The sequence below is a fragment of the Felis catus genome, chromosome D4 (assembly GCF_018350175.1).
Source record: "Felis catus isolate Fca126 chromosome D4, F.catus_Fca126_mat1.0, whole genome shotgun sequence".
NCBI classification, from domain to species: domain Eukaryota; kingdom Metazoa; phylum Chordata; class Mammalia; order Carnivora; family Felidae; genus Felis; species Felis catus.
In genome coordinates, this window is record NC_058380.1 from 93,621,362 (window position 1) to 93,646,381 (window position 25,020).

Sequence of the window (25,020 nt, forward strand, 5' to 3'; positions counted from 1 at the left end):
GCGCCATTGTTCAGCCTCCGGAAGCTCGACTCGGGAGCTACCTCTGGGCTGTTTCTCATCAGCGACTTTGGGAGATGGTCCCACGTGTGTCGCTAACGCCTCTGCCGAGTGACAGGTGACCTCACCCGCTCCTCGGCATCTGTGGGAACCGGGACAGGGCGGGGGTCTTCGCCGCTCTCGTAACCCGGCAACTCGAACGCGCGGCGAGCCGGGTTCAGGGGCTTCCTCGCCTCTGCCCGCACACGGCTCGTGTGCCACAGCCCCGCCTTCAGTTTGGATGGTGGCTCTGCTACGCGTCCTCCCTTCGAGGAGGCGGCTGCGGCTGCGAAGCAGGGTCGCTTCGTTTCCAGGCGCATCTACAGGGCCCTGCACATGCCAGCAAGATGCCCTCTGCAGGTGCCCTGAGACGCTGGCAGGAACGTGCAGATGTGACGCCCGGGAAGCTGTTAGTGGGAGCTCTAGAATCTGGAGGGGGACGTCTTAAGCCACAGGGAGACCTGGGGGGCGAGCGGGCTGGCGCGCGTGGCTGATGGGCGAGGGCGGTTCCCTGCCTCGCTGCCGGGACGGCCGCCGGGCCAGCACCGGAGACTTCACGCTTAGCCGCTGGACCGTGCAGGGCCCACGGCGGATTCAGCGTCTCTGCAAATTCTCAGGGGGCTCTTCTCTTGAGGCCCAAGGGAAGCTGCATGCAGTGCACGGGAATGGCCGTATTTAAGTGTATTTATCTTGCGAGAGAGACGGCGTGTGCGTGTGCACGTGCGTGCGTGCGTGCGAGCGGAGAAAGGGCAGAAAGAAAGGGCGAGACAGAGAGAATCCCAAGCAGACTCCGCGATGTCAGCAGAGCCCCACATGGGGCTCGGACTCGGGAACGGTGAGATCGTGACCTGAGCCGAGATCAAGAATCAGATGTTTCACCGACTGAAGCCCCCAGGCATCCCGGAAGTGGCCATTTTTCAAGCAGAACCTTTGTAGGCAGCGTTTACAGGGTCAGAAACAAGGGGTGGTGGACAGGTCAAGGGCACCCTCACTTGGGGGGCCATGGCACAAGTGCCAAGTGCAGGCAGGAGCCTGAGTATAAGGCAGGAAAGGCCCCTCTGTTTGCCCCGGGGTCAGGACCATCCCTGGCTGGTCTCGAGCCCCTGGCTGGGCCATGAGCTTTGGGCTCACGTTTAGAAGTGATGCCCTTTGCTGCATCCGTTTTCTAAAGAACAAAGTCCACACCCGAGGGAAGACCTTTCTGGAAGGTTTGTCTGGACGCCCCGTGTCGGAGACATCTGCCCTGCCTGGGTCTGGAGACCGGGTGCCCCCGCGTCCACGAGGGCAGCCAGGCACGGCACGGGTAGCTGGAAAGACCCTACGTTACTTTCCCAGCAAAGACGAGCAGCTTAATGACTCCACCAGCCTCTGTCTGGGGTGAGGCAGAGGCAGAAAGGCACACGCTTGGCAAAACCTTCTATCTTGTCTGCTCAGAACAGCATTAGAGAAAAACAGGCAAAGCTCAAACGAAACGTTTTAATTTTTCTCTATAAACAAAAGAACGAGGTGACGTGCATTCATCAGCCAGCATGCGCCCCGCAGCAGAACGCCGGGGAGGTACAATTAAAAGCAGCTTTGTCACAATGAACCAGGGAGACAAAGGGATGCTTTTAGCGCAGGCACGGAGAAGATGTTAACGACGGCATTCAAAGCTTCGTGGGACGCGGGGTTTGCTGTGAGACCCTTTCAGAGGCCTGTGACTACAAAGAAACCTGGCCACAGACACAGCGGGGCCCTCTCGGCAGCCTGTGCCGTCTTTCTGGTGACCAGGAGGTCCCCACCCGTCCGAGCCTGGAGCCTCAAGGTCACAGGTGCGCCCACGGCCTCCCGCGGACACACCCGCCGTGGGCGCGGTGGGCTGGCCTGCAGGGCCAGGAAGGGACCTTATTCCTGAAAGACGCTTTTTCTTCCCACTGAAAACGCCGGTGCTTTAACCTCCGGCCAACAGCGACGCAGCCTGCACCGGGCTTCTCCAAAGGGAGGGGCGAGGTGGGCGGGGCACCCGGGACAGCAGAATCGCTCACCGATCACGAGCCTGGCTGAAAGCCCAAGTTACAACCGGGCGGGCCACCTGCCTCGTTGAAGGGGCCCCGCGTAGCCCCTGCCATCAGCCCCGGGGCCGGGAGGGCCCGCACAGACAAGGCGCAAGGCCGTGTCCCTTCTCTTACTACATCCCAGCGCGAAACAGCAGAAGGGCACGGGGTCTTTCCGGCTCGCTTTCTGGCCCGAATGCGCACACTTCGAGCGTGGCCGCACTCACGGTTCCTCACTGAGGAACAGGAGGCTGGTCGCACACGGCTCAGCGTGCGGATGGCATTTTGTCTGCCATGATGGTTCTAAACGTGACCCTGGACCGAAGTTGCCGGGACACCTCGGGCACCGGCACCGGCCTTCTGTGCTCACAGAGCCGCCCCAGGCGCCGCTGGCCTGCACGGGGCCGTCCGCAGGCAGGCTCACCCCGAGTCAGCGGAAGACGGCCGACACCTCAGGGGCCTTCCCGAGGCTGGCCACTTTCTCCCGAGCCCACGGGGCCGAGGAGGCGTGCCCACGGGCGGGGCTGTGGGAGAGGCCGGGACAGCCTGCGTCCCCGTGTCCCCGTGTCCCCCACGCTGCCAATACTCACGGTCTCTCCTCTCTGTCCAGGGTGTCCCGGGAGCCCGTCCTTGCCCGGAGGGCCCTGAAGGAAGAGGCAAAGGGAAGAAGTTCCATTCAGTTCTGAGAGGCGCGCACCTTTGGGACTTCAGACCAAACCAGGGGACGAACACAGCCACCTCGCTTCAGAGAAAGCTCCTGCAAGGGTCACGGTGACCAAGTGCCACGTGGGGACCCAGCACCTGTGCGTCACCTCCCGAACCCGCACAGCCTTCCCGAGCGCCACACTTCCCCTCCCGGGGGAGGAACTGAGGCAGGGAGCGGTGCAGCCGTGGGACGCACAGGCAGCAGCACGGGGACCCGGGTCCGCCTCGTCCTGGCCGCTGACCCCCCGCATGTCCGTCTGGCGACAGTGCCCACGGTCAGGCATCTTTCCTTCTGGGGTGTAACAGAGTGCGCTCTGCCTGTGCTGACTTGGACCGTGCCCCCAAAATACGGGGGGGAAGTGCTAGCCGCCCCGCACCTGCGAAGGTGACCTCGTTTGGAAACGGGGGCTTTGCAGACGTCACCGACGCAAGGTCACACTGCACTGGGGTGTTCCCAAAGTCAGTGGCTGGTGTCCTCACAGCAAGACGGGGGCGTGACGACCCAGGGACACGCCCAGAGGAGGCGCCACGTTAGGATGCAGGCAGAGACCGAGCGAAAGGCGTACAAGCCGCGGGCGGCCAGCAACCACGGGAAGCCGGGAGCGGGGCGGGGGGGGGGGGGGGCAGTCTCTCCCAGAGCCCCCCGGGAGGAACCGGCCCCGCCAACCCCCCAGTCTTGGCCTCTTGGCCTCCAGACTGTGAGACAGCACATTTCTGCTGTCTCAAGTGGCCGAGTTGGTGGTAATTTGCAACGGTGGCCCGGGACACTCATACTGTACCCAACTACAAGATCGTGTCCGCCCAAAGGAGAGAGGTCCGCGCTTCCAAAAAGCGGCTCTCTCCAGTTTCCCCACCGACGCCCCTCCCACCGGCCCAGCAAGGAAAACACGTTACTCACAGGAGGGCCCTTGGGTCCAGGGAAACCGGTGGGTCCTTGGGGTCCGTTGGGTCCCTGTGGATAGAGAACGGCCAGCTGAGCACAGATGTCCTTTCCCCAGTGCGTGGGGGCCCAGGAGACCCCACCATGGTCCTCCTGAGTCCTTGGTTCTCTGAGCAAAGTCTCTTTGTGCTCCCCCGGACCCTTTCTCCATTTATTCCAGCCCCCCGCCCCCCACCAACGCAACAAAGGAGGTCAGTCCGGGGAGCTGAGGGGGGCAGCTTGGGGCCGAGGGCCGGCGGGGGAGCCGCCCGCTTCGACAGGCAAGAGACCTCACTCCCAGCGAAGGCTACCCCTGATCCGCTTTGGGATCCTAGGAAAACCCTCTCCTTCAGTAGGACTGGAAACACGCCTCCCTCTCCCCAGCCCACCCCGGGAAGAAACGGGGAGGGACATTTAAGGCAGGCTGCCTCCCCAGAGATGTTGGCAGAGGCCCGCGTGTTCACGGCGCTCACCCTTTCACCCGGAGGGCCAGCGGGGCCATCGCCTCCAGAGTTGCCCTAGGAAGGAAGGGACACAGGAAAAAACAGCTTCACTACGATCACCTTTATTATCACTGCCTGTGACAGCACACTGGCCCGTGACGTCACGGGACGTCAGTCACACACGGCACACGGGCACAGGCGCGGGTCACCAGGACTTCCAGGAAAGGGCAGAGGGCGCCAGCCGCCGATCCACGCTCCCAAAGGCCACCTGTCTTGTCATCAGACCCTGAGCTGCTATCCACGGGGCTGTGACATTTCCCCGAGAAGAGCCCCCTGCAGGGGGACAAAGGCCACGCTCCCACCAGGAAGTGTGTCAAAAAGTCACATGGCGATAGGACCCAGGCATCTGCCCCGGGGCCCCCACAAGTGGTGACAACGGCTGTGCCGTGGTATCACTCGCTCGTGCAGGGGAGCGTTAATCCCTGTACGGGAACGTGGGACGCACCGGCACTCAGCGCGGGAGAATGTTCTGTACCCCCCGGTGGGCACGTCCCACTAGCCGGGGGGCCAGCTCTGCACCCCAGCCAGCAGAAGGCCCACGTCCCTTGGTGGGAGCGCACTTTGGAATGGCGTCCCGGCCGAACAGGGAGGGCCTGCTTGGCTGTCACACGTTTTCACGCTGAGAAAACGGGAGGAGGGGACGTGAGGGACAGGCTCGGGCTCTCCCTCTGAGGCAGGAGGAAGAAACGGGCCCTCCCCACCAGAACCGGATGGTGGGGTACCCGGATGGCTCAGCACTTGTGCAAAGCCCGGGGGCCCGGTCCCCTAAGGCCGTGGAGGTCCCAGTGTGGGGTGGCCCTTCCCGCCACGGCTCCGTTGGGGGGGCCGAGGCACGTGATGCAACTCAACCTGACCTGTCCGAGCGCTGCTGGCCCGGCTCCTTCTTAAATACCCTCAAGCAAACTTCCTTTTTTTCCCCCCAACAAAAAGGCCACGGATCACCCACAGGTGCTCCACATGTGGGTGGCGTGGCTGACGCCCCATTAGTCACTGAAAACCTACCTTGGGGCCGGGCTTCCCAGTGATGCCCCGGGGGCCCCGTTCGCCCCTCGGACCCTGCACGGGCGGGAGAGAGGAAAGGTGAGCTCGAACCCTCCCAGCCCTGGACACCTCCCTCCCCCTCCCACCGAGCATGCCCCCTGCCACGTGCTCCCGCTTCTGGAAGCCCAGAGGGTGGTTACCGTCGGGCCTCGCTGCCCCCGTGGTCCTGGCTTCCCAGGTGTGCCCTAGAACCAGAGAAAGAAGCGGCTGGTCAGTCACTTGCCAGAGACCCCTGCCACGGCCTGGGTGGCGGCCCGCTCCTGGGTTACGGGGAGAGAGCTCGGAAACAGAAGCCGGGAAGCTCTGCTCTCCTTGTCTGTGCTTCTCCAGGAGATTTTTCAGGCCGAGGGGACTTCACCGCACATTCGATACACAGAGCTTTGTGTTTCCGCACAGGCCTGTGGACACCCAATTTTCTGCCTGCAGTCTGATGGATGTTTACCGCCCTATCTGGTTTCCTTTCCGCAAGCATCAACACCCCCCCCTTCCCCTCCCGCCCGCCCTCTCCCTCCCTTTCTCCGTCTCTCTCAGCGGCGGGGGCGAGGGGGATCATTACCGCAACCCCTTTCATACATAATTTACTTTTGCTACAGTTCCGAATATTAGCCATTAAATTTTCAGCAGGCTCCACAGACAAGCAAACTTGCGGCTCCACATATAAATCATACACCCAAAGTCAGCGGCTTCTCTTCTCGCAGAACTTAGACTCCTTTTTCTTGGCGGTGTTGTTTTGCATTTTCCAAACCACGGAAAACAGACGCGCCTCCTTCGTTTTTCTCGGAAGCAGAGCTTGGATAACGGGTAACCGCGGTTCGCCCGCAGCGCGCGGAAGCAACGGGCGGACCGCCACCCCGGTGTCCCCACCGCCTCTCGATTCATCTTCCAGAACTTCATTCCGATTTCGAGCGACGAAGCCCAAGACGGAGCTGAGCCGCGAAGGCCACCTGCCGCACCGTCTCTCCCCAGCTTTGACTTGTTCGCTGCTGGAATCAAAACTGCTCTGTGCCGTCTGCCGTCTTGGAGTGAATTTAATACAACGGTTTACGGTGATGAGGTGATTATGTCTCCTTCCAACGACGCACTCTGGTTTCCCCGCTTTAATTACCTGGCGATAGCCTTTGGCTCCAAATAAATATTTGCATTCGAACGTTAATGCAACATCTGCTTTCTTCGCGCTGTTGGCTTTTACCAGCGTGGACGCCGGGCCAGCCCCGGCTACTTGTTGGCGTCCGTGGGTGCGTCCAGCCGCGCGTCTTCTCCACCAAGTCCCACACCCGTGAGCCCGGGCACAGAGGGCAGGACCGAGGCTCAGCCCCGGCCTCCCGGGTGAGCCTGCTGCCCAAGGGTTTCCCTGTAAACTGAACCAGAGAGGGACGGACGCTGCTCAACAGGAACCGCCCCGTCCGCGGTCTGCTTGGTGACTCGCCTGTCCTCATGTCCTCACGGGGGACGCGCAGACAGTCCCAGAAACGGCCCTGCTCCGGCCGAGAAGCCAAGCACAGGTGCATCTCTGAACTCGGGCCTCCCGGGCCCCTCAGCCACCAGCCCCGCAGAGCCGCCCTCCCGGTCCGCAGATGGCTCAGGAACGGCGGGAGCAGGCACCACGGAACCCCTGCCTGTGTCCCTCTCCTCCATAATTTCCAACTGGGACTCTCAGGGATGACATTTTCAATGTGGCCGGTGCCTTCAGTCACATGGCAAGACAGACCATGCCCCATGGGGGTGGCTTTGAGGCCCCGGGGACGCCAGCCTTTCGCCCCCACCACCTGTTCACCGTCCTCTTGTCTCTTCCCCCCTACTCTGCCCCCTGCTCAGGCCTCAGTCCTTTGTCCCGGGCATCTGTGAGGCCCAGCCCACCTCCGCCCCTCCAGGCTGTCCCTGAGCCTTCCCTACCTCTGCAGTCAACCGCCCCCCCTTCCCCCCGCACATCTGGTTTGTCCCTGAGCACGCACCGCCATCCGCCACACCATCTGCTTTACAGACTTGCTCCCTGTCCCCACCCTTGGAAGGCAAGTCCCACGAGGGCAGGGATCTGGGCTTCTGTGGCTCTGTCCCCAGGGCTCCAAGAGCACCTGACATGTGGGGACAGGGGAGGTGCTCAACTAATGCCATTTGGATGGAGGGAGGGATGGGTGGATGGAGGGATGGAGCGAGGGAGGGAGGGACACAGTGACAGGGTGGCAAGAATGACCCCATAACTTGGTCTGGAAGGGTCAGCGAGCCAGCCGGATTGCCAGGATCAGCGATCAAGGAAGAGGTGCAAACCACCAGGGCATGGGGAAGGTCACTGTCACTGGGAAAAAATTTCTTCTTCCTTTCCTGGGGAAGGTTCCAGAATAAAGACATCTCTCTCAGGAGATATGTGGGGGGGGGGGGGGGGTAGACGTGCATAATTCCGGGGTTCCTCTCCCGTGCAGGGATGTGGGTCCTCAGTCGCCCCCGGGGAGGGCGTGGGGAGCCCATGAGCTGAGCCGTGAATGGTCCAGGTCTCCTGCCAGGACGTGCTCGTGGAACTGCAGCCATCTGTGGTTCACTCGTGTGCAGGGCCATCTCGGACGCTTCCCAGGGACGGACTTGGCCTTTTCCTCTAGATCCCATGTCCTCCGCTTGCCTCTGCGCCCCCAACACCCGGGAGGGGCACAGGGAATATTTCTCCCACGATATGCGCGAACGTGCTTGCCGGTCCTGCTTGGCCCTTGCCCAAGCCGTTGCCTTTTGCAAAAGCTGACATCGTTGACCTCAGGGCCTGCCTCCACCAAGGTGGCCTCCGAATACAGCAACCACCAGAGGCAGCTTGGAAAAGCCCTGTAAATTCCCAGCATAGTTTCCTTGCGTCTGTGCTTCAGGTCCTGCAACCAGGAGCCAAACCTCACGAGAGCAAGCTTCTGGACCCATGCTCCCCCGGTCTGCAACCACCTCTGTTTTCGGTGGCGTCCCTGGGGACCCCCAGCACCGACGCATGGGGATAACTGCCCGTGGGGCTTGCGGGGGGGGGGTACCCGGGCATCTCTCTGCCCTTCTGAGCTCAGGGGTGGGAAGTTGAGTAGCTCTACAGGGGCAGGGAGAGAGGAGCGGGGCTTGGGCCAGAGTGCTGGCCCTAGGGTGCCGGCCAGGCCTCCACGGCCCCACGCGACCCATCCCAGCCGGGCCTTGATCCCTGGCCCCAGCGGGCTCCTCCACGGACAGGGGCTGTGGCCAAATCACACGACCAAATGCCGAACATCGCGACCCCTCTAGGAGAGTCTCACCGCGAGCTGGTGTCAAAGGTCACGAGGCCGCCACCAGCACAGAAGCCACTCCCTTATCACCCCCACGCTTCCCGGACCCTGGCCCACCCTTCACAGCGGCCTCTGTGAGTATTCCAGAGGGCAGCTTTCCCCACAGGCGTCCGTCAGACTCTCTCTGGAGGTCAGATAGACAGGTAGGGAGGCGGATGGATACACGGACAGCGACAGACAAGGAAGAGCCAGACAGACACGCTCGCAGAGGTATAGACACAGACAGGATGTACGTGCAGGTAAACAGGTAGATACGCATGGAGGTCAGGTCCAGCTCCAGACGACGACAGCGTCGTCACGCCGTCTCCTCGCACCGAGGGCAGTTCCCCATTTTCTATCTGTCTCAGGCATCGGGCACGTACACGTCTGCTTACACGGGTTGGGCTGGCTTGAGGTCTCTCTCCGTTTTTCAGGAGAGCTCACCGTCTCTGCTCAGACGCGGTGAGGACAGATCGGGGCAGGGGTCTCTCTGGGAAGACGCAGCCCTCCTGTGCTAGGAGCAACAGCGTGGGCGCAGGGGAATGGGCCGGGCCTGTCCCAGTTCCCGCAAAAGCGGCAGTCCTTCCTCCGAGGTCTGGGGTCCCCCCCCCCCCCCGTCCCAAGGTATGCCCTGCACACGTCTCGCAACCCGGCCCCTCTGCCCCCACATGCCTGTGGACAACCAGCTCAGAACTGAACGACCAAGAGGACCCCCTCGATCCTGCGTCCCGGGCAGCAATGCTCAGAGAGCGTCCTGTAATTTCCCCGACAGAAGGCCTGGGCCAGGGGGCGGGGTCAGGGCAGCGTGGGGGGCGTGGCTTCCTCAGCCCAGCCCTTCAGAACGCCACTGTCCATGGTGACAACGGAGTGAACCACAGCCTCCGGCACCGGGCAGGTGTCCTGGGGCAACGGCAGCTTGGGAATGACGAGGGGGAAGAGCTTCCTGAATTTGGACCCGCAGGGTAGGCAACACGTTCCTTTTTTCTCCTTCCCTTCCTTTAAAAATTCGCCCGGAGGAAAGGCCCTCGGGTTGAAAGACTCGGGTTTCGCTCACGGCCTGAGGAGCTGTCGGGGTCGCGGTGTTGGTCAGAAAGCATGCCCTCCCCTCCCGCCGCTGCCCTGCAGCCCACCACCACCCAGCCCCGTGTGCGGGGAGTCTCCGGCGCTTGGTGCTGAAGGCCACGGGCTTAAGGTCAGCCATCTGGAAAGCGGTCTGGGCAGCAAAGTGGGTGAGAGTAAACAGGACGTGCCAGAAAATGCACCCGTTGAATACCAAGGCAGCGGAGCGAGCCACCCGACCGGAGGCCAGGCTGTCCTTACCCTGCCGCCCTTCTCTCCATTGGCACCAGGAAAGCCAGGAAATCCGATAGAACCCTGAAAGAGAGGTGATTCATAAGGAAGCACGAGAGCTGGGCCAGAGAATCAGCTATGCTGCGTGTGCCAGCAGCAGCTTACGGTTCACGGCCTCAGACACGAGCTCCGCCGACCCACCCCCGACCCACCCCCTCACCCCCCACCCATCCATCCATCCACCTTCTACCCTTCCATCCATCCATTCTTCCATCCGTCCGTCCACCCACCCATCCACTCATTCACCCACCCAACCGTCCATCTACCCATCTAACCATCTACCCATACATCCATCCCATCCAACTATCCACCTACCCCTCCATCCACTCAGCCAGCCATCCATCCGTTCTGTCCAACCATATACCCACCACCCCGCCCCCAGCCAGCCATCCACCCATCTAACTATCCACCAATCTGTCCACCCATTCAAACACCATCCATCCATCCATCCATCCAACCACCTGTCCATTCAACCATCCATCCTCCCATCATCCATCCACTCACCCATCCATCCATCCAACTATCCACCTATACAAACGTCAACCACCCACCCACCAACCCACCATTCACCATCCATCCGTCACCCACTCACTCAAGAAATATTTCCTAGGTATCTCACAGAGTCCAAATCTAAAAACCAAAGCTGAGTCTTAACCACACTTCCTCCTTCTCCCCCTCTGAACACCCATGTCTTCGAATGCTGGTATCTGCGAACAACAGGGCACACAGATTCCTGAGAATGAACTGGAAGGAATGTGTGGATCTCACATTCGTGACATTTTGTTTGCTGTGTCTTGTTGTCATGTTTTGTTATCTTCCCAGAACACCTCTAAATAAAGCATGGCAGCTTGTAGAGTGAGAAATTAATGCAAATCTATGCACTGACTCTAACAACTAACAGCTTTTTAATTCTAGAAACCTACAAGGGGCACGTAGAGAAAAGAGACACTTGGGGACTTTGATGTGGGTAATACCCAGACAACTACGACGTGAACTTCCCTGCGACACTCGGGCACTTCCCGTGCCCGTGGGAGGTGGCTACTGTCTTCAGCGGGCCTCGACTCTCCTGTGGCTAAAAATCCTGACCTGAGTGTGCGCTCAGACCATGAAAAGTTCGCGAATTTCCAAACCTTGCACCCCTACATCCACCTGCCAATCCAGGCAGGAGACTGCCCCGGACACCTGGGTGCAGGTCCCACAGAGCTCAGTGTGGGTGCTGGGACACGGTGGCATGTCCAGACACTCCTGAGGACCTTGAAAACTGCCAGGCGGGGCGCCTGAGTGGCTCAGTCCCTTAAGCGTCTGACTTGGTTTGTGCTCAGGTCACAATCTCACAGGTTCACGGGGTCAAGCCCTGCGTCGGGCTCTGCACTGGCAGCATGGGGCCTGCTTGGGATTCTCTCTCTCCCTCTCTCTGTCCTTTCCCTGCTGGCACTGTCTCTGTCTCTCTCTAAATCAATTAATTAAAAAAAACAAAAACTGCCAGGCAGCTCAAAGTTTTATTCCCTTGCCTTCCGAGGACACTGCCTGAACTTGGCCCACACCCCCCCAGACTTCCCTCCTCTCCTCCCCTCAGAGGACATATACTTCAGGACTAAAGGCCTGTCCGTCAGCCCCTCTTGCTCCAAGACGCACTCAGCACACTCCTGGGGGACCCTGAACACATTCCCGTTTCACTGCAAACTGCCTCCCCGCATACGGGGCGTGGGCCTACCCGCCCCAAGTGGATATTAGCATTCCACGGGAAGGACTGCTGATTCCTCAGGCAGAATGGAAATATCCAGGGGGACAGGCAGCCCACGGGGCCCTTCCCGGGAACGAGCCTGAGCCTGGGAGCCTGGAAAGGCGCTGAAGCCGGGGAGGCAGAACGACGCAAGCAAAGCCGGGAGAGACAGGAACTCTCCTCCACCGCTAATTATGTCTCCGGTGCAGACGGCCGGTTATTTTTTAAGGAAGAACCGTGAATAATAAAAGGTGAGATGTGGGGGAAAAAAATAACGTGTTAAATGATTTCCAAGGCCTGGAGGAGATGTTTCACTTAAAGCAGAACATGATTTCATGGAAGGAAGGTTTCATCTCCCTTTATGCTGTTATGAGCAAATAACCTTCAAATCTCCAGTGCGGAGCAGAGGTGAGAGAGGCTTCACGAGTCCTCGGTGCAGAGAAGGCAGCGGGCAGAGGTGCAGGGGACGCCTCGCCTCGCACGGCCCTCGGCTCAGGCTGGCCGTGCCCCCTTCTCTGAAAGGCCCGACTGCCAGCCCCTCCTTCCAACCCAACCAGGCTAACGCGCAGGCTGCGGCCAGGGCAGAGCCTGGGGGAAACAGCTGGGGCGACGCTGGGTTTCGCCACAGCAGCCTCCCCCGGGACGTGGCTGTCCGAACACCCGATACGCTCGTAAGTTACCTTGGGCCCTTGTCTTCCCGGGTAACCTGGTAATCCCGGCACTCCGAGTTTTCCCTGGGGAAAAAGAAGGGGCTGTGTTATCTGGCCAGCACCTCACCTCTCCATCCGTTTTCTCCCAGCCAAGAAAGGACACGGAGAGGCCGCTGCCTGCCCCCTGGGAAGCCGTCTCCCCCGAAAATCCCTGCCCGGAGGGGAGGCAGGAGGAGACACGGCCGTGGCTGAGGCAAATCTCCAACGGAGGAACTCTTTATCTGTGAGATTCTGTCGAGCCCTTTTGTAAAAGAGTCCTCGGGGCAAGGCAGGGCGGATGTCTGGTGCACTCTGAGCGCCCGTTCCTGGGCCAGCGCCACAGCAGGGGGGCAGGGGGGCGGGGGGCACAGGTGTAAGGACAGGGGCCTGTGGAGAGTCCCTGCATGAAAGATGATGCCCTGGGTACCGGGGCTCGGTCCCCAAGCTCTGGGGCACCCGGAGGAAGGAGCCATCTCAGGGCACTGGCCTGGCAAGGTGCTCAGAGAGACCTAGCTCGGGACAAGGAAAGGACTGACCTAGCAATAGACGAATTCGCCAGGAAGGGTGGCCGGGGTGCCGGGGGAGCACATGGGACAGGACCCGACTCAGATTACACCTAGCCCCATCTGGGGGCTTCAGCCCGGCAGAGTCACCAGCCTGGCCACCCAAGGCCGTCAGAAGGGTCTGTCCCCGGGAAGCAGTGAGCATCCTTCCCGTCACATACCTTCTCCCCAGGGGGTCCCAGAGGACCCGGGTCGCCGTTTGGACCTCCACGACCCTTCGGGCCTTCGGGGCCATCTTCTCCTCTGGGACCAGGGGGTCCGATCTCCCCCTGCAGGTCAGAAAAGAGAAGGTGAGGAAGAACCCCCAGTCTCCACCTCCCACCACATGACTCCCATGGCCGTTCTGGGCCCGAGAGTCCGGGTCCCGGGTCAGATCTTGGGGTAGGAGCCACTTAGCCCGCTTGGCGCACCAGGCGGCCTCAAGAGCACGGCACCCGCCCCTGTCTGACGAGACGGGAGCACCGCGGAGCAAGCTACGGGGCTCTGCCGAACGGCCACGCCGTCCCTCTGCACGGCGGTGGGAAGTTCCTTCTCCAAGCTGCACGCTCCTGCTTCTCCAAATGAGTCCCTCTCGGTTGAGGCGACTTTGGTTAACCCCGGAGCTCTCGACCGCTCCTTGCCCAAATAGATCAGGACAGCCTGTGTGCAGGACGCTGCCTTTTTCCTTGAAGCAGGGATGGGCCGCAGCCCCCGCCGCCCAGGGGTCTGGGCATGGCAGGCACACAGGAGACCACGTGACGTGTCCCAGAGACGGAAGGGTCCTCAACGCTGCCCCAACCAACTTCGCCACGGTCCAGCCTGGGCCCGGGCACGACCGAGGGTCTGGGGGCTTGCCGAGGTCCACGGCAGCGCCGGCCCGGCCTCTGAGCGCTGCCAGGTCTCGCTCTGATCACTGGCTTCCAGCGGCAGCTGGGAGACAGCCGTACCCCCCACAGCAACGATGGGTGTCCCACGGGAAACGAAGGACCAATAACTTCCTTATTCGTAATGTCCAGTGTGTCCGCGGGCCCAGGACTCTCGGTCCCTAAGAAATGTTCTTCCAACAAAAGGACCCTTCACACATTAACTGAGCACCTAGGAAAGGTCACGCTCGGGGCAGAAGTTTCTCCGCTCCCTGGCTGAGGAAGGGTCCCTGCTGCCAGTCCCACCCTCACCCGATTCCAACGGCAGGCCTGCCCGCGGAGCCTGGAGCGTGACCGCCGGACATCCTTTGTGCAATCGCTTTCAGAGATGGACCCTCGTGATGTGGACCCCGAGCGTGTGCACGGCATTGTCAGAGGCAGGATAAAAAGGACGTTCGCCAGCCAGAGAGAGAGGCCCCTCAGATGTGGGGCAGAGTCCCGTCACCATGGAGAAAGTTCTAGAAGGGCTGTCTTTAGCAGGAACATAACTGGGACACGACTGTGAAATGAATCTCTCTCTTTTGTTCCTCCGCCTTTGATAGAGGCCAAGATTGCCTCTGCCTTTTTAGTCTGTGACACGGCGCCAGGCGCGTGGGGCTCTCCGGGGCTGGCACGTTCTGAAAAGGCACCTGCAGGCCAGCTTTGTCGGGGAACAGTTACGGCAGCCGCACGGCGGCCGGCAGCCGTCTGTCCAGGTGCGCGTCCAGCTGCCGCCGCAGCTGTGCCCACGCGGGTGGCTCGGGCACCTCCCGCCCTCCTGCCCGGGGCCCGCGCTCACTCTCAAGGGGGTCGGGGCCCTTCAAAGTGCCCGCACCCTGGCGGTGGCGGCCGGCCGACGACCCGGAACCTTCCTCCCACTTCATCTGCTCTGCCCTCTCCCCACTTAGAGGAAGACACAGCCAGCAGCTTCCTGCCGGGCGCCTGCTGTGGGAGCCAAGCCCATCCCCCCGCAGCACGAGCAGCTTCCTCCGGCGGGGAGGTAAAATATTCATTAAAAAGCAACTGCTCTGTCGCAGCTTCTGATGCCCGAGCATGAGATTACAGAACACAGGAGCTGCTCGGGGTCCGAAAATCACGGGAGGATGCTCAGGGGACCAAGATGCCGTCGGGGTGGGCAGGGACCCCGGCCCTCCCGGGTCGGACGGCATTTCTGCAGCCCCCTCCCTCCGTCTCTTCCGAACCAAGTGAAGCACTCTGCCATCCCGAGTGTCGGCCGCAAAAAGACAAGTCCCCACGGACCCCCTGGGCAGGGGGGTCAGGTCACAGGGCAGAGGGGCCAGGTGACCCCAGGTGACCCCAGTGACTGGGTGTTCACACCCAGAGCTGCCGTGGCTCCGAGCCGGAAGCTGAGGGCCAGTGGGGGGACAAGCACAGAGCCAGGCCCCTGGGCTCCCAGCTGTTCCTGCCTGCGGGCCGAGAGCGCCCCCCCCCGCCCCCCGCAGAGGTGTCACCTTCGTTAGGAGAAGCTGTCCTGCGGCCCTGAACGCCGCAGCCCTCCCCTGGCCTCCCACCCCCAGCCCCGACCCCCGCCAGCACCCCAAAACACTCACCCGATCGCCCTTGATTCCCATGTCGCCTTTAAACCCAGGAAAGCCGTCTTCACCCTGACAAAGGACAAGGCAGTGCCTGGGTCGGCACGAAAGAGCCCATCTCCGGGGCGGCTGGCCCCCCTCCCCCCACGACTCCGCACACAGCCCTCAGCCCAGAGCCGCTGTCGCCACACAAGCGCTGGGCGTGCCGGGCGGGGGGGTTCCGAGCGTGAGTCCTGTCCCTCGTGAAGGACGCCCCTCTAACCCTCTGTAGTCGTGGGGTCGAGCTCGTGGTCCGCCGCCCCCACCCCCACACCCCTGCACCCCGCGCAGCTGTGCACAGCTGGGCCCCGCTGGGGCCCAGTAGCCGCTGATGGGCGAGCACCAGGGCGGGGCTGGAGGGAGGACGCCCCAGAGAAGCCGGCCGCCACGGTGGGCCCCACAGACCGGCCCAGCAAGAGCTGGAGGGGACGGAAGGGCCCAGGGCTCGGGCAGTCTGGCTGCGGGGCAGCCCTCAGTGACACAGTCCTGCACCCTCCAGGCCAGGGGGACACATTCCTGCTATTCGCATATTTGGGGATCCACAAGGGTCAGGGACTGCCGTGCGCTCGAGTCCCCACGCAGACAACCACAGACACCCTCAGGTACTTGCACGGGGCGGCCTGGCTCGCCCTCCCTCTCCATCCAGGCCCGGCTCCTGACCTCGTTTGCCCATCAGGGGGCCTGGTCCTGTGCCCCAGGCCGGCCGGGAGCTGGTACGCAGAGGGAGGCAGTTTCCTGGGACTTGGGGGGAACTCGTTTCTCCCCAGCCCGCAGTGCGCGTCTGCTGTCCAGTGATATGCTGGGGACTCACCCACAGCGGCCTCGGGCACCGAGGTCCCAGGAGGCTCTCCTCACCCCCACCCCGCAGGCTGCCCCCCGGGGGCCCTCAGAGGGGCGGTGACCCTCCTGGAGAAGGGGCCTTCCCCGTCAGAACTCGCTCAGGTAGCCCTGTCTCTGGCTAAAGGACAAAAGTGGCAAACCTGGGGCTCTGGGGAGCCCCCGCCAACGGGATGAGGGGAGTTCGGGGAGCCGGGAGCTGCCGGTGGGGACCTCGTCTGTCCGGCGGGGAGTGTGCCCGGCCCTGACCCCGAGGACCCTCAGTCCCCACGCTTCCAGGGGCCACAGGATGACGGCTCAGGGGTCTGCCTTCCTCTGCTGGCTCTCCTGGGGGAGCCGAGAGAGTGTGCGTGCGCCTGCTCCCCCAGGCTGAGCACGGAGACAGGGCCGAGGCTGAGCCATCGCCACAGCACAGAGGGCCCAGCGTCCACGCCGTCCCTGTCCGGTGTGGCCATGTGAGGAGCCAGCTCAGGGACGGGAACAGGCAGACGCCGCGGGGAAGGAGCCGTGCCGGGCGTGGCCGGGGGGCACGGCGACACCTCTTTCCCTCCACGCCTGGCTCTGCTCCAGCCTGAGGGGCCGCCCAGGGAAGAACACCCAGCACCCCAATGGCCCCGTTGTCCAGCTGCCTTGCGAGGCATCCGCCTGGGGTGTCCGCTGGCCAATGCAGGTGAGCGGCGAGCCTTGGCCTTGGCCTTGGGTGGCGGGTGCCAAGCACCCGACCCTCAGCCCCGCCAGGAGGTGCGCCCACAGCCTGCCCTTTTGCAAACAGTCTGTCCCGCGGGGGGGAGCACGTCCCTCCACACTCAGAGGCCACATGAGCCTCAGCAGCTGTTAGGGCTGCCACGGAAGAAGCCACCCAGCGGGCCTCCAGCTCTGTGGCAGGAAGAGGCGGGGGGCACTCACCTTCTCGCCCTTGGTGCCTTTCAGACCGCGGATGCCATCAGCTCCCTGGGCAAACACGAAGGGAAGAGAGTGAGTCGGGTGGGTCGGAGCCTCTCCTGAGCGCTCGAAAGGGAAGGGTCTAAGCCCCAAATACCAGGAGGGCTGAGCGCTCAGCCCCCCAACCCACACAAGCTCCCTCACGCTCCCAGTCTCCGAGGGAGGACCCTGCAGGCTCTCCTCACGCCTACGTGAGCCCTGCCTCCCTGCCTCCCCCCACCAAGGACTCCCAGATGTCCCCCGCTGACATCTGCCCTCTTCCAGAAACATCCGTCTCTCTGAGGTCTGGGGAGCCGGTGGGATGTGAGGCCTCAGCATGGCTCTGGAATCGGGCAGACTGCTCGTGGCCTCTGACATCGTCCCAGGTGCCTAGTGCCTCGGTTTCCTCATTTGGAAAGTGGGGGTGACGACAACCACTGCCCTGTTACTGCTGGTGGGAGGGGGATGCAGATGAGCCCTCAGGACAGTGCCCGGCACATAGTTGGTGCTCAAAACACAACAGCTGTGTGCTGTCTGGCCACTGTCATTCTGTATTATTATTACTAACACGCGACAATAGGCATCAGCTCATCAAACTGATTGATAAGAGTGGCACCAGTGCCATTGAACGTCAGCTCAGGACAGATCTCTGCACTAGACAAGGACTGTAAGGGTGGGACACACCCTCTTTCCTCTGAGCCCCTCCCCCCGCCCCTCGCCACGCTAGCACCTTGCCCAGACCAGGTAAGCCCACCCGTGGAGTGGAGGGAACTGGCCACAGCCTCGGCCCTCCGAGCAGGGAGCAGACACTGACCGCGGCCAGCTGCCCACGGGACCCCAGAGAGAGGCCAGACCTCCCATCTGGTTCCGGCCGAGGCGGCGGGCAGGGCAACTGGGCCACCTCCCGGGGACCCTCGGGCTGCCAGATGCCCTCTGGGGGCAAGAACTGTGCACAGAGTGTTAAGCCTTTTTCCAGGAACTGAGGAGAAGCCCTAAGAAAAGCTGGAGCCAGGCACTGAGAGCTGGGCCGGGCCTGGGCTGCACGGCCTCCCCCCGGGCGGGGGGGGGGGGGGGGGGGGCAACTGCCCCCTAGATGCAACCCGGGCTCCAGTGGCCCCAGGCGGCCAGATGCCTCGGGACAGAGGGGAGGCGCGGTTACCCCCACACCTCGATGCCCTGGGGGCTCTGGCACCAGCTTCCTCCCTGTTGCCGTGCTGACGGGGTGGGCTTCCTGTGCCCACGCCCTCCCAGACCCAAAGTCCTACCATTTCCCGACCCAGGTCAGAGGCCAGGGGAACGCGGCCCAGGAGACCAACAGACCAGATCTCTCGGCCACGGCACGGCTGACATCTGGGGCTGGGTCACAGGGGCTGCCCTGCGCACAGCATCCCTGACCCCCACCCGTTACGTGACGGTAGTCTCTCCCCCCAAGTTGTGACAGTCAGAAACGTCTCCAGATGTCCCCCGGGGGCACGAATCGGCCCTGGGCCTGCCGTCCCTCAGGCTGCGGACTCCACTGCCGTTTTCAAGAGCACAGGGAATGAGAATGCATCTCTCCAGCGAAAAGAGCGTTCAGCCCCACTTTTCCACCCACTCCCTGCTTCCAAGTCTAACCGGATCGCTCACGGCCTGAATGAATTTTAATCAGATAGACAAGATAAGAGCATTCCCCATAAACATTTTAAAGCAAACACCTTTTAGCTCACAGACACAGCATTATGCAATTAGCCCTGTACAGAGCCAGCAGACGCTTTTGCGACAAGAATTTATAAAATAAACACGCACGGAGCTCACATAATCGGCATTTCTGCCACACAGGCAATCCTGATAAAACTCACAAGGCGTGCTGGTAAGAGCCCGCTTCAGGGAGAAACCTGCCCTGCCTCGGGCCCCCCGCCCCCGGCCCCTCGCCCCCGGGAAGCCCGTCTGCCCTCGGGGCCTCGGAACATCGGGATTCCGGGGAAATGCCGTCGGGCCACTCGGGGTCCGGCACGGGACGCTTGGTTCGGAATAAGCAAGTTCTGGGTCTGAGTCCCGACCGAGGCATCGATTTTAGGGTAACTTGGGGCAAGGTGCTGAAAACTGAGGTCTTGGATTCTCCATCCCCCACACCACAGGCCAGCCGCGTACACGTCCGAGGGGCAGAAACGCCCAGGAGGATGAAGCGTGGTCAACGGTGCGGACGAGCACAGGAGCTGAGGGGCGTGTCCACGCAAATTCCTCAGGCTGGGCTACTTGTGTCTGTGCACATATTTATACGTTTCCCTTCGCGTCAAGCTGAAGTCATTTGGGAACAAAGTGAGCCGTTGGCTTTTCTAAGGCCTCAGCATCACCTAGAGCTTTCAGACGCTTCGGAGGAAAGAGCGCCCCCCCCCCCGCCCCCGAACACGTTCCTCAGGGCACATCCCTCTCGGTATACGTGTGCCCCAGGTGCCCAGACAGCGACATGACTGGAAATTAAATCACACAACTCAAGGCAAACCCGGTTAGCTGTGACGGAACAGGCGGGCCTGTGTTTTGGGTATCGCTCTGGAGCTCCGTGCCCCCGTTTAACAAGGTTCCAGAGCCCCTTGGCACCACAAACACGACTGCGGGTAAGCGGACACCTCCCACGAGCATCTCGCCAGCGCTCGGTCCCCCGGGTGTTATCCATGGGGACGGACTCTCTCGCTCCGGATGTGCAATGGCCCGGAAGGGACGTTTCCGAGTTTCCCCGGGAAAAGAGGGACAGGCTGTTCCCCTTGGCTGAGGTGCGTACCCGTGCGGGGCCTGGGAGGGGGCGGGCACTGGGTGAGAGCTAAAGCAGCGTCCCGACAGACGGACAGGCGGCCACCGCCCTGACGCCTACGTCGTCACAGACGCACCGGAGCTGTCCCCTGCTCCGGGATCGGCCCCTCCTGGCCCTGGCCGGCCACTCCTTCGCCTGTCCCAGCCCCCTGTCCCGGGATCCCACCTTTCCCTCAGGAGCGCCGGGGGACCGGGACCGCCGCGCCCGCCATCCCAGCCTTGGCCTCCAGGAGGGCGCGAAGCTGCCAGAACCTCACCTTGACTCCTCGGGGACCCGGATAGCCGATGGGGCCCTGGGGGCCGGGTGGACCCTGAAACGAAAGGGGAAAGGCCGTCGGCTCCATCTGGGGTGCGGTCGTGTCCGGTCCGCTCTGGGTCCTCCCACCACAGCTGAAAAGCTTCCGTTCCAGCAGCCGATTCCTCATGCTCCGTGCGGAGCGGAGCCCGTGCATCGGACCCTTGGAGGGGCTCCCACCGGGCGGGGGACGCCTGCTGTGTCTCCTGCTGAGGCTTTTGCCGGGGACCGAGGTGCGGCCGCCGCCCAGAGGTTCGGGAGCGCGAGGGGGGCCTTGAGATGGGGAGGGGCCCTGCTGCTTCGGGCTGCCCTTAAAGAAGTGCGCTCCCAGCAGAGGCACCTCGGGTGACGGGGGAGAGCTTCCGGCTGGGAGAAGGGGACGAGGGCTGACCGTCTGGGGAAGGGAGCCCGTGACGGCGTGAGGGCCTTGCTGACCACTCACTGCCCCGGCTCCCCGAGCAGGTGCGGGCCTGGGGAGGGCCGGGAGCATGAAGGGACGGAGAGGCCGACTTCTGCCACAGACAGGGCAGCGGGCAGGTCCCTGGGGGCCAGGCCACCTCGAAACTCCATCCCGGCCTCAAAGCCCCACGTCCGGCCCCCAAACAAACGAGGGCAATAGGTCAGCAGGAGCCCCCGGCCGAGAACCTGCACAGTCACCCAGCTTGCGTGTGGCCAAGGTTACGGCGGTGCCTGCACCCCCATGTGCGGTAACCGAGGTGGGGAGGGGTCACGAGGGACTTAGGCGGAGCTCCATGCCGCCCCAGGCCGGGACCCCGGGGCACAGACAGCAGACCAAGGGCACCGTCGTCTCTGCTCACTCTCTTCTGAACCCACCTGGCCTCCTTTCTCTCCTGGAGGGCCTTCCTTGCCAGGGTGCCCCTGTCAGGAGAGAGAAGGCGTTAGGCAGCGGCCGCCCCCCACCCCTGTCTTCAAATGTGGGAGGGAGAGCCGGGCCCCTCCCACCGCCTTCCCCCCCACACCCCCAAACACAAAACAGGAACCAGAGAGGCAGGAAGTCAAAGGCATCAGGCAGCTGGGCACGAGGGGCACTCACAGCCACGGGGCCCCGAGCCAGTCCTTCAGTCCTGACCCTCGGCTGCCCCATCTGTCACCTGGGAATGGTGGCAGGCCTGGCCACGACCCAGGGTGGCATGGAGGAGAACGTGCTGGGAAGCCCACGGGTGGGATCCAGGCACCATCATGTCACCTGACTGTACCCAGCCCGCCCCCAAGTGCAGGTGAGCCGGGACAGTGACCACAGGGCATTTGCTCGTCTCCTGGCATGAAGGCTTCTGTGCCAAACAAGGACGGATGAAGCGGGACAGGGGGTCTGGACATCTGGCTTCCCGGAAGGGCAGGTGCCATGCTGTCTGCAGGACACAGACTCTTTCACGTCGGGGATGGCAGGCTGGTGCTGGGGTGGAGGCCACGCCCTGTCATTCGACTGGGGTCCCAGCACGTCTTCAGGTCTGTGTGCAGGTGCCTCCCAGCCTCCCGGGTGGCACGTGCCAAAGAAGAGGACCTACTCCCACAACACAGGTTTGGAACCAACCTCAGTAGAAATGGTTATGGCCCCCAGGTCACTGCCCCGTCTACCCGAGCCCCAAGCAATTCAGTTCTCAGGAACGCGAGCTCTCTGACTTTCCAACCCAGGTCGGTCACTAGGTTCAGGCCTTTGAGTTCCTGAGGCAAACACAGACAATGACAGCAGAAAGAGACACACTTCGCCGAGGACACTGGCAGGGCGCTGACTCTCGACCTGGTTACGTCCGACCCACAGTGTGGTCTTGGGGAAGTCACTTGCCCTCTCTGGGCCTCCACCTCCTCATGGGTCAAAGGAGAGGGTGGGCCAGGTGCTCTCTCAGCTTGCGTGTTCTAGAACGCAGCAGCATCACGGGCACCGACATCTGGTCCCTCTGAATAAATGATTTGTGCGTCTACCTTCTGATCTTGACTAGTCACGCGCTTGGGTTTGACACCGTTGCAAATAGCCCCGAAGTGCAAAGCAAGGACCCCGCGAGGTCCTTCTGCAGGGTGGGGGGCGCCCTTAGGGAGCTGCGCCCCCGCCTTCGAGGGAAATCAAGCACCAGATGGGCCGCACCTGCTGCCCTGGCCCGCGGGGGCCACACCACCCACCACACGGCCCGCCACACCGCCTTTCAGAAACAAGGCTCACAGCTCCAACGCCTCACGTGGCAGAGCTGGACCCCAACAGTGCCAAGGAGAAGGTGACCTGCTTTAGGGTGACCAGGAACGGGTGGGTCCTGTCCCCTCTCTGCCACATGGGCTCTCTGGAGCTTCCAGCAACCACAGACGTGTTTCTGTTAAGGAACCGTGTGAACAGGGAGGGCAGGTGTGGATGCGTGAGCCCCGGGCTCCGGGTGCCACACACGCTGGGGACAGAGCCACACTGGTCCCTCGGAGAACGAGCAAGGCCCTTCCACACGGTACTGTCCTCGCTCACGGGGCGGCAGGGACAGAGTCCCTGCAGGGACTGCCAAGAGCCGGTCTGAAAAGCGCTCTGGACTGCGCCCGGCAGCGAGCGCGTGGGCCGCTCACGTCGGCGGTTATTGGAATGATTAGCATTATTTGAATTGAGGCCAAATTTCTTTACATCCGTTGTAAGTTGCGTCTATAGAATGAGAGTGACTGTGGGGAGAGCTCAAAGCTCACTTAAAAACGAGAGAACAGGGGCGCCTGACGGCTCGGTCGGTTGAGCGTCCGACTTCGGCTCGGGTCATGATCTCACAGCTCGGGAGTTGGAGCCCCGCGTCGGGCTCTGTGCTGACGGCTCAGAACCTGCTCGGGATTCTCTGTCTCTCTCTCTCTCTCTCTCTCTCTGCCCCTCCCCTGCTCACATTCGCTTTCAAAATAAATAAATAAGCGTTAAAAAAAAAAGTTCCAAACAATGTGCCAACAAACAATGAAAGGAAATACACCAGACTAAGAGATTGATTTTTCCGCAGTGAAAAGCCGACCATTTTCCGTTCCCTTCTACGCGTTTGCGTTTTTCCAATGCTCTATAACGAGCACTGCTCGTATGATGGAAAAATAATAAGGCTTAAATTATTTGTATTTGATGTTTCTCTGGTTAAAAAAGTAATATATGTTCCTTGGAGACAATCAGGCAAGTGGGAAAGGAGACGAAGTCCCTCGTAACTTCACCGCCCACAGCAACCCCGGCTAATTGCGTGACGTGGCTCCTCTGATCCGTCTTACGCACACACGCGCCACACGCACCACGTGGTATATTTTTAAATTTGATTTTACGTGTCGGGCCTGTCCTCACGTCACAGAACACTCGCCCAGAGTTGGTTCTTACTGGCTCCATAATACTCCTCGAACCATAACTCACGTCCCATCGCCCCGTCGTGAGCTCTCCGGGATGATTTAACAACACGCTTCAGCGCGCGTCTGCTCCGAAACGCTCCCTCCTTCCGAAGGGCTTTAAATCAACCTTCCCTTCTGCAGCCGAGGCCAGACCCAACCAACTCGAGGGAAGAAGGGAAGAAAACCCTCTCCCGTTCGGAGCGTGTGCTTTAATCTCTCTGTTCCTGCAAATTCACATATGACAACAGGCACCTGTTCCCCTTCGTGTCTTTAGCGTTAAGCACCTTCAGTGAGCAGCTCGCACGGCCATGGTCAGACAGGCCGCCGTGCGCTCATATTTCAAGTTTAAGTGTTTGCTGGGGGGGGGGGTGGGAAGTGCCAAGTCTAGGACAGGCAGCCCACGGCTCCACGGGCACGGGGTGGGGGTGGGGGGTAGTCTTCGAGATCTAAGTAGGAAGGAGCCTGGACCCCTCAGGGTCTCTGGAGCATCAGGGGTGTCATTGTGGGGACGGGGGGTCTCTGGGGAAGAAGCGGTCAGGTCAGGGAGGTGGGGGCCCGCAGCCTGCCCCACTCGCCAGCACTGTCTGCCCCATAGGGCTGTGGGCCTGGCCCGTGACGGACGCCCTGCACGCAGGAAAATGCGTGCAAGGAGATGCACCCACCTGCCATCAGTGGGGTAAGCCCTGGGGGTGGGGTCAGAGTGGCTTCCATTTTGTCGTCTTTTCATCTATTTTGCTAATTTTCCGTAACAAGTTATTTTACAGTCAGGAGAGGAAATTCAGCGTGAACGTCAATTAAGAGAGGTAAGCGACCACTGCATCCCCACCGCCAAACGCGTGGAACACGGGAGGCTGCGTGAGGCCCGGGGCGGCTTGCGTGGGGCGGGTGGTGACCGGCCGCTGGCTCAGCCTGGGACCGGGCGACTGCTGGTGTGTGATGCCCTGGACCCCACCATTCTCAGCCCCGAAAAGGGAAACCGTACCTTAAACAGTCCCCAGTTAATTGTCAACGTACTGAGCTCTTGCTTAGGTTTGACCAGCATTATTAGAACAATAAGATACGCCGTGTCTGAAATAAATGGTTCAGATAGTCCTATTTTCGGAAATGTGCTGTGTATGCAGCATCACCTGAATCCTCTAAAAAAAACGCGAAACCAGAAATCCCACCAGCAGCTTGCAAAGAGGGCGGTGGGTACAGGTGGATACACACACACACACACACACACACACACACACACCTCGAACGTGTGCCACCTCCCCACCCCTCCCTCTGCCAGCTCAGCCACAGGCTGACTTGTCCCTGGCTCCCTATTTCGAGGCGGTCCCTGATCTGGCTCCACAGCTGCGCTCACACATGGCAAACGCACTGGTTGATACCCTCCTTCGCAGTGTGTGATGGCTAAAAATACACTCAGCGCGCGCTGTCCTTCCCTTCAAACACCAGCGACACGGGGAACGGCTCGGAGCCCAGCCCAGCCCTCCTCGGGGTTGGAAATGCAGACTGGGTTCTGGTCCTTAAACAGCGCTCCCAACAAATAACTCCTTCTCCTAGTCGTGTA

At 61.7% G+C, this 25,020-nt stretch overlaps 1 protein-coding gene across 2 annotated transcripts in view; it reads right to left on the reverse strand.

Moving 5' to 3' along the window:
* The window catches only part of COL5A1 (collagen type V alpha 1 chain), a 148,634-nt gene that overhangs the window by 34,089 nt on the left and 89,525 nt on the right, over positions 1-25,020 (reverse strand). For both annotated transcript variants that reach the window (XM_023242951.2, XM_023242950.2), the window contains exons 26-37: positions 20,967-21,011; positions 20,095-20,148; positions 17,036-17,080; positions 15,272-15,325; positions 12,981-13,088; positions 12,248-12,301; positions 9,815-9,868; positions 5,378-5,422; positions 5,199-5,252; positions 4,167-4,211; positions 3,673-3,726; positions 2,660-2,713 (exon numbers count right to left, since the gene is read on the reverse strand). In XM_023242951.2, the coding sequence (XP_023098719.2) occupies positions 2,660-2,713; positions 3,673-3,726; positions 4,167-4,211; positions 5,199-5,252; positions 5,378-5,422; positions 9,815-9,868; positions 12,248-12,301; positions 12,981-13,088; positions 15,272-15,325; positions 17,036-17,080; positions 20,095-20,148; positions 20,967-21,011 (666 nt within the window). The remainder of the gene's footprint in view (positions 1-2,659; positions 2,714-3,672; positions 3,727-4,166; positions 4,212-5,198; positions 5,253-5,377; positions 5,423-9,814; positions 9,869-12,247; positions 12,302-12,980; positions 13,089-15,271; positions 15,326-17,035; positions 17,081-20,094; positions 20,149-20,966; positions 21,012-25,020) is intronic.